General features: G+C 36.3%; 1 protein-coding gene across 1 annotated transcript; it reads left to right on the top strand.

Moving 5' to 3' along the window:
• The first annotated feature begins 8,172 nt into the window (after window positions 1-8,172).
• LOC110933249 lies at window positions 8,173-8,934 on the top strand. The gene has a single exon (XM_022176479.1). The coding sequence runs from the start codon at window positions 8,173-8,175 to the stop codon at window positions 8,932-8,934; it is 762 nt and encodes a 253-aa protein (XP_022032171.1).
• Window positions 8,935-9,516: the final 582 nt, after the last annotated feature.

The following is a 9,516-nucleotide window of genomic DNA, read 5'->3' as shown; positions in this document are numbered from 1 at the left end:
ACCAGGACCTCAAGGTTTTGTATTGGTGGCCGAACATGAAAGCTATTATTGCCACCTACGTGAGTAAGTGTTTGACCTGTGCTAGGGTCAAGGCAGAGTACCAGAAGCCTTCGGGACCACTTCAGCAGCCGGAGATACCTATGTGGAAATGGGAACAGATCGCTATGGATTTTGTTACGGGGTTACCTAGAACACAGGCAGGGAACGATACTATATGGGTGATTGTCGACCGTCTCACAAAGTCAGCACATTTCCTAGCAATCAAGGAGACAGATAAGTATTCGCAGCTCGCAGCAGTGTACCTTAAAGAGGTGGTTTCTAGGCACGGGGTGCCGACTTCTATTATTTCTGATCGAGATCCTCGTTTTACTTCAGAGTTATGGCAGGCTATGCATAAGTCGTTCGGCTCACGACTCGATATGAGCACGGCCTATCATCCACAAACGGATGGTCAGAGTGAGCGCACTATTCAGACACTAGAGGATATGCTGCGGGCATGTGTTATTGATTTTGGGAAAGGATGGGAGAAGCACTTGCCGTTGGTAGAGTTCTCCTACAATAACAGCTACCACACCAGTATCAAAGCGGCACCATTCGAGGCACTGTATGGGAGAAAGTGTCGTTCACCTCTCTGCTGGGCTGAGGTGGGTGATAGTCAGATCACCGGTCCTGAGATGGTACTCGAGACGTCAGATATGATCGTAAAAATCAGAGAACGTATGGCAGCTGCTCGTGACCGCCAGAAGGCCTATGCGGACAAGCGTGCCAAAGAGGTAGTGTTTGAAGTGAATGACCGCGTCATGCTGAAAGTCTCGCCGTGGAAAGGGGTGGTACGCTTTGGGAAGCGTGGCAAGCTGAACCCACGTTATGTTGGGCCGTTTAAAGTTCTTGAGCGTATCGGTAAGGTGGCTTATAGGTTGGAATTACCTACTGAGCTGGGTAATGTTCACGACGTATTTCATGTATCACAGTTAAAGAAGTGTTATGTTGATGACCCATTAGCGGTACCTCTTCAAGAGTTAAAAGTCGACGACAAGTTACAGTTTGTTGAAGAACCCATCGAGATCATGGACCGTGAGGTCAAAGTGTGTAAACACAGTCGTATTCCCATCGTTAGAGTTCGTTGGAACTCAAGACGTGGACCAGAGTTCACGTGGGAGCGCGAGGATCAGATGAAGCTTAAGTATCCTCACTTTTTTCCTAAAGACAAAGCCGAGTCGAGCAAAACTGGTGAATTTCGGGACGAAATTCCTCTTCAAGTTGGGGATGATGTGGCACCCGAGGGAAATCCGCAGCAATCTTGATTTTCTCACTTCATTCCTCTGTGCTTACTTGTCAAATTTCGGGACGAAATTTCTTTCAAGTTGGGGATGATGTGACAACCCGAACCTTACAGGTTAGCATTGTTATCTTAACAATCCTAAGATCCTCATCGTTTTATTTCATTGTGCACTATTTGAATTAGACACATTAGATGCGTGTATTAACCGTAAACAAAAGTGATGATTATTTGCGTGTCGGGTTACCTTTCTAGTTACATGTTAACTTAAACCCACACATGTGAATTGGGTGTAAGCAGCCGGGTGATTAGTGGATCTCACGTATTAAGCTAGACAACAATTATGAGTAACAAACATGTGCAAACACTTATAAAGTTGGGCCGATAACTAGCTTACACATGTTGGGCTTACACATAACACATTCATGTTTGAAACCTTGGTAGTCACGTATGGGCTTGGAGGAATCCAAATAGGATTTGTATTAGATCGGTTGTGAGCTAGAGTATAAATCACGTAATTACATAAACAAGATAAAAACAAACTCAAATAAACCCTACGCTACCCAATCCTCTGATCGCACGAAATTGGAAGCAGAAACCCCCCCCCCTGCGAGACATCTTTCTTTCGGATCAAGAATAGGTTAGTGAACCATTCTTTTTCAATATCATAGTTCTTTGATTGTGTATAATTACTAGAATAAGTGTTAATTATATAGGGATGAATGATTGTGCGGTCCAATTATAGTTGATATTTGTGAATTGTGCCTTAAAGTTGTAGGTGTCAATAAAATATAATGGCAGCCATTAACTACATGCGGTCCAATGATATTTCATATTTGTGTGCATATAACAATTATTTGATTTATGGATTCTTCTTGTCGGCCAATTGTCAGTAGCATGAAAAATAGTAGTTTGTATCCCATGTGCATGTATAAGATAATAGTATATGATTGATAAGCTACGGCCGCCTATATGCGGTCCGCTCATAATGTGCCGATATATGTGAACATAGAGGCTGCACATGCAATTAAATAATTGTGATACTAAAAGGCTGCACATGGTCAACACCTATTTATTTTGTTGAATCAATAATCGGTGGTCAACATGTATCAATTTAGATAAGATTATATGATTTAATAAAGGTTATATAGGGGCTGAGATGTCACGTAATTAATGGACCGAACAAAGGCCCAATGGGGCGGCTGGGTTGAATTAAAATGGTTCCTTTCTTTGTTGTGTTGGGCGGTGCCGCAGGTACTCATGACTGTGGGTCGGACCCTCCATTAGTTGCATATGGTGGTTGTCAAAACCTACTTGTTTTATTAATTTATAATCGGTGGTTATCACATAGGGTTGGGTAGGTTATAATAGTGCTAATTGGATTGATTGAAACATTCAAAGTTGGATAATGATTATTATACTGAAACTGTTTAATCGGGTCTGATGAGGGTCACATATGGCCAAGTGATATAGTTGGTTCATGCTCCTTGTATAGTACACAACTCTTAAGCATTATTACTGAACACATACGTGAATTCTGGATTCAAATGAGTTATATTATGTGCCATGCAGGAATTATTGTTTGAAGTACATACCATTATTATATGTGAACTAGTAAATGATGATTTAGGAAGCCTGTATCTACATAAGAAACATACTTATGATCTGTGAACTTGATTTTTACTATATAACTATTATGTGATGCTCGGAAACTAATGTTTGAATACACACCATGAATACGATTTATACGTGAACCAAGTGATTGCAAACTGATCCCGTGTATATGCATATCATAGGCTTTGACTGATTTATTGTGAACAAGTAACTAACAAATTATACCGAGCAAACCAAGGTGAGTTCATTGCTCTTTTCTCAAGCATGGATCCCAGGGAAGGGATAACGGGTAACGTTCCGAGGAGGAATGCATGGGTAACGGGATGTTGGTTATTGTACTCAGTTTTTCTATCATTGTAAGACCACTATATCTACCGGTACGTTGCTTGTAGGGCAACGGGGGTTATTAGTTGATAGCGCTATTAGGTTTGGCACCCTCACGACGTTCGAGGAGAACGGGCGTGAACTAATTACCTTAAAACATGACCAATGCTTTGATAGAGGCATTGGGGTTGGCAATCACATATCATATGGCCATTCGGTAATCGAGTAATAACAACATCGAAACGTCAAACATCAGAACAACAAACAACATAACGTCTTGTAAACTGTTTTACTCACATGATCGGTAACGCAACTTGGTAAACAAACACAAACCTTGAACTCACCAGCGTAGTCTGACACACTTGTTTACATGCTTGTAGGTAATTATTGAAGGAACTTGGGAGCTTGCCGTCTGATGCTGCTGGAGTGGTTGTGGTCATAATAAACAATTATGTTGATTTGGTTTTCATTCATTTACACACTTATACATTTATGCTTCCACTTAATACTTTGGTTTTGGTTTAACTTTTCAAACGATACATTTCTTTCAATTGGGTATTTTAATACATTATAACTTGTGTTTGATATGATTGGTGGCTCTTTGTTGAATCGTCGCATCCCCATTAGGGACATACCCTAGGTGGAAATTTGGGGGTGTGACATAAAAAGTTTGGTTTTGGTGATAAATAAATTGGTTATTTAAAAGTATCTTAAGTTAACAATTTAAATTTAAGGATAATATTTTATTAGAAAAACAGAAGTATTCTATTCGACTTTTAAAGTAGGATAAGATTTAATATTAATTTTTATTTTTCTTTATTTAGTTAATATAAGATAGAAAATATAATTGAATAGTCGGGAGGTTGTATGATGATAAATCGGTTAACTTTATTATAATGTCATATGTTTTTAGTAATATATTTTTTGAATTAGTTTTTAAAAAAATTAAGACTTTGTTATTGTTAGTAAAATCAATGATTTTATATCAGATTTTTTTAATTTGTTATAATAAAATGTTAAAAGACTGTTTTGCCCTTCATTAAAAGGGAGCAAAAAGACAAAAAAAAAAAACTGGATTTAACTGAAAAATCTGACCAGATTTTGATTTTGGATGAAAATGACAACAAAATTGAAAACACAGGGACCTAGATTCAAAAGGTTTGAGTTTTGGACTAAAGTTGCAAAAGTGACTGCAGTTTACTCTAATTATATATAATTTAGTAGAAGAGATTAAACTAAATAATATTTAGTAGAAGAGTTATCTATAATTAATTAGAAAAGATTAAACTAAATAATAATTATCTATAAGTGATTAAACTAAATAATATTTAGTACAAGGGTTATCTATAAATAATAATTATCTATAAGAGATTGACGAAAAAATCAAAAAAATTATAGCCTGATATGATAACAAGTGTCCCTTGAATGGTTTCTTTTATTATATAGTATAGATTAATCGGTCAAATTCCCTACACTTGATGAGTTCGTATGTGATTTTTCCATGTTTTCGATGCTAATTTGATATATTTATATTAATTTTAAAATGGTTTATTTTAATTAGTGCTAGGCGGTGGAATAGTGCCAGACAGTTGTCTGACATTTCCCCATCGGTCCAGCAAAATTACGATTTTACCCCGTTTAAATTTACAGCTTTGCCATTGGTTTTGTTTTTTTGCTCACTATCAAATTACGATTTTGCTGTCAGTTCAAATTTACAGTTTTGTTATCGTTTTTGTTTTTTCCTGTCAAATTACGATTTTGCCCCCAATGTAAAACTATATCATGCGATCATTTTAGTTTTTTTTTTCTTTTTGACAAAACTAGGGTAGTGGTTTGTTTTAATTAGTTGACTCGGTGTTATTTTTATTCGTGTCAGGCAGCTGTCTGACACACGCTTATTTGTCATAAAAATTACAATTTTGCCCCTAGTTTAAAATTATAGTATTTCCATCGTCTTAGTGTTTTAGCAAAAAGTATGATAGTGTTTTGTTTTAATTGGTTGACTCGGTGTAATTTTTTGAGATCGTGTTATAAGTAGTATGTACAAGTAATCGAAACACAGATGTACATCGTCGTATCTAGGGTTCCAGGTAAGAACCAACTTTCTGATGTGTGCCTTTCTCTTGCGTGACTCCATTTTGCTCAATTCGATCTCATCTTTACGTTTTTCGAAGCAGATCTGAATTATTGACGGTGACAGTGGTGGTGGTGGTGGTCGTATGGAGTAACGAGGTCGGTATCAGGGCTAGGGTGGGATGGAAGTAGTGGTGGTGGTCGATAACTATGTGGAGTGGGCAGGGGTGGTGGCTGATAATGGTGATGTCAGCTAATGATGAGATGGTGATGGTGGTGGTTGTTGGTGATGGAGAAGATAGAGGATATATATAGAGAGAAAAGATAGTGCAGAGAGTGTTATGTGTTTTGTTATATGTATATTATATATAATATAATCTTTAGCTGTAATTTTACCAAAATACCCTTAGTTTTATATTTTAAGTTACCAAAATATCCTTACAGTTAACAAACATTTTAGATGGAGTTAGTGTTAAGGAGTTAATTAGGAAAAACATAGAATCATAAGAAGCAAAATGACAATTTTTAAACTATTGGGACAAAAGCGTTAAAATAACCAAATCATAAGAAACAAAAAACGAACTTAACTCTTTCTTTTCCTTTTCCTTTATTTATTTATTTTTTCATAATTACTTGTTCGAAAAATAGTTAGTGACCTATTTTGACTCACTCTTAGATATTTTAGGTTTGTGTTCAAAATAAAGTGGGCATGCATACCTTTTGAAACACTTGATATTTTAGGTTTGTGTTCAAAATAAAGTGGACATGTATACCCTTTGAAATGACATATAACATCAATGTAACACCACTATGAGTTATGATTGATAGTTATTATAAATTTCACAACCCATGTTCTGTCCTCGATTGAACCATTATCCTAAAATGCAACCTATTTCATCATGGTTTCTTGGTTTTATCTCAATCCTTTGGTTTTTTAAGGTGTTAACTATTCTACTTCAGTTATCCATGATATAATACTTTACAACAAAAGGTATATAAGACAATAGTTCCTTCTGTTGAACAATAACATCTATCGAAATATATATCAGATCGTTATGATGCTACATTAACTCTTACAATAGTCAAATATATAACTATGTATGAATGAGAAAAATATTATTTAATTAAGAATGCTTCATCAATTTTTATTATAACCTAATCACACATTATAAGTACTACTTAGGGGTAGGGGCGCCTATCACTCGCCATTCACTCATCACTCACAACATCCAATCAATTTACGTCATGTCATCGAGCATTATTTCATCACTAGTGATGTTTTTAGTGGAAATGCCCATAACTCACCACACACTATCAAAATCATGTTAGCGTAAATTATTTTAATAAATAATTTATGGTGCCCTTTTGATCATTTATCTAATAACCATATCAATTTACCTTAATATCCCTATAAAATTAACTGGACTTTATTTGATGGACGTAAAGGCCCGTACTAGTTAATTAGGGTTTCCCCTTGGGTGAAGCATATAAATACAGGTTATTGGGAACCCTAAAACACACAATAAAGTTTACGGTCCCCCTCATTACAATCTGTTATCATCCCTCTCCATCCTAACTGCTCACCCTAAACGGGAACCGATCAAGATGGCTTCTTCTTCATCTCTTACCACTACTGGATTGTCAGGTATATCAAGATCCCTAAAAGTATTTTCCATTAGATATTATAAGAACTGACTAACATGTGGTATCAGAGCGATGTTGCTCAGTTCTTTAATTCCCTTATGATCTGGAATTGAAATCGGAAAAACTAGGTTTTTTTTTTTTTTTATTAAGCCTGATATAATCAAGTTTACTATAAATTTTTTTAATGAGCAATTCATGATAGATTTTCACAAGTTAATGATGTGTCAGGCCGTTTTGGTCCTTGGTGAAAATCAAATCCCAATTTTATTAATTCTCAGCCGCCTACAATTATTACGGCCGAAACAAACTGCACGAAAGATTTGTTTTGTTTTATTACTTTTGATTCCAAAACAAACGAATGAAATAAAAGGTTTTTGTTAATTTGGGTGTTGGCACAAAACGAATTACAAGCTAACTTACCACTTTTGCTTTATATTATATATTCAGTGATGAATTGATCATGTTTTTCTTCCTAAAATTTGATGACAACTTACATAATTTGGTTTTGAATAAGGAAATCCTCTTATTTTGGGATACCATTAGAATTTTGAATATGTTTCCTAAAGTTATGTAACTTTATCTCCAAGTTTCATATAGACATTATTTTATTTTTAGTTTATAAATGAATAATTAACTTGGATAAACTTAACTTTTAAATAATCACTCAATTTTTTTTATTGATTTAAAAATTTGCTTAACTAAAATAACATTTTTTCAAGTTTTCACTTCTGTCCAAAGGTGATGTGTTTACTTGTTGCGTTATTTAGTGAATTTAAGTATAGTCACTTAGGTGTATGTCCTTATTATATGAACAAGCATAGTGTAACACTTGTCTTATTACATTTGTTCATATGATATACACATGACTTCTGCCTAAGATGCATGAGTGTTTCATTTTCTGCCCAAAAGTGATGTGTTACATTCATGTCTCGCAAACTTTGACTTGTGCCTAAAATTATGGTGTTTCAACTTCTGCCCAAAGGTGATGTGTTACACCTAATCTGCACAGTCTGACTGTTCATAATACTTGTATGATTGGTCATAGCCAAAGCGAAAACCGTCATTCAAGTAGAACCTTATTTAAAATTGGTGTGTATAAATAATCTTATCACAGCTTCCTTAGTATAATGGTCTTGATTTCCGCCTGCCTTAGTTTTAGGTTACCCATAAGTCACTCTAACTTCTTCTTTTGCAATGTATCTTATTCTTCTCATTTTAATCCGCTATCAGCTCCTGCTATGGCTATTGATACATTGACTGGTGCAAACTATGCTTCGTGGAAGGATTCTCTTAACCTTACTCTCGCACTCATGGAGTTTGAGCGTGCGCTAACTGAAAACGCTCCTCCTGCTCTTACTGATAGGAGTACTGAAGCTGAAAAACTACTCTATCAAAAGTGGGAGAGAGCTAATCATTTGTCTCTTATCTTCATGAAAAACTCGATCAGTCCTGCTATCAGGGGAGCCATTCCTGACGCTGCTACAGCAAAGGAATATCAGCGTCAGGAATATCTGACTAATGTGGAGGCTCAATTCCAAGGGACGTCTAAGGCGCAAGCCAACACCCTCATTCTGAAATTGGTGACTACAAAGTATGATGGGATCAGCGGTATTCGTGAGCACATCCTGAAAATGAATGACATGGCCCAAAAGCTCAAGGGATTAAGCATGGAGATTAGTGATGGCTTTCTGGTGCATTTTATCATGACGTCTCTGTCCGCATCTTATGAAGCATTCAAAGTCAACTATAACCTTCAGAAGGACCAATGGAAGATGAACGAGTTGATTGCCATGTGCGTGCAAGAAGAAGAACATCTGAAACTGGAGAAAGCCAATGTTGGTTACCTGATGACTGCTGACACGAAGAAAAGGAAGGGGAACTACAATAAGAAGCCAAATGTAAAAGTCCAAAAGCGGGATACAGGTGCAAGTGCTTTTGGCTCTAATGACTCCAAAGGGAAGATTCACTGCAAGTTCTGCCGTAAGGTGGGACATAAGTAGAAGGACTGCCCGGACTTTAAGGAGTGGCTAGCCAAAAAAGGTGATAATCTTTTCGTGATACTTGAGTCCTTTAATTTAAATGTCCCATCTAATACTTGGTGGTTTGATTCTGGTTCTATGGTTCATGTAACCAATTCCTTACAGGGATTCCATACAATCCGGAAGCTGGAAAGAAACCAAAGAACGCTTAAGTTGGGAAATGGAAAGCCGCTAGTAGTCGAGGCCGTGGGAACATTAGATTTAGTTATGAAAACTGGTTTAACTATTAGACTTTATGATACCTTATATATTCCTGAGATTACTCGGAATCTTGTATCAGGACCAAAGTTAGACGTAGACGGTTTTCTTGTTTCTCATGGTCATGGCAAACTTACTATCAGTTTTAATTCTCAAATATTTGGTTATGGCTTCTTGGATGGCGGTCTCTATCGATTAGAACTAGATGATGATTTTTCCAAGTCTTTGTTATCATATAATATTAATGAGAACATAACAAAGAGAAAACGCAAACGAGACTTAGAAACTTCATCCATGTTGTGGCATCAACGTTTAGGCCACATTTCACGAGAACGCTTAACTCGA

This window comes from Helianthus annuus, chromosome 4 (assembly GCF_002127325.2).
Source record: "Helianthus annuus cultivar XRQ/B chromosome 4, HanXRQr2.0-SUNRISE, whole genome shotgun sequence".
NCBI lineage: Eukaryota > Viridiplantae > Streptophyta > Magnoliopsida > Asterales > Asteraceae > Helianthus > Helianthus annuus.
The sequence above is the reverse complement of the archived record's forward strand: the minus strand, read 5'-3'. Positions and strand labels throughout refer to the sequence as shown.

Bases quoted from the DNA above. Each gene is read 5' to 3' on its own strand.
- LOC110933249 (XM_022176479.1), top strand. From the start codon at position 8,173: ATGGCTATTGATACATTGACTGGTGCAAACTATGCTTCGTGGAAGGAT.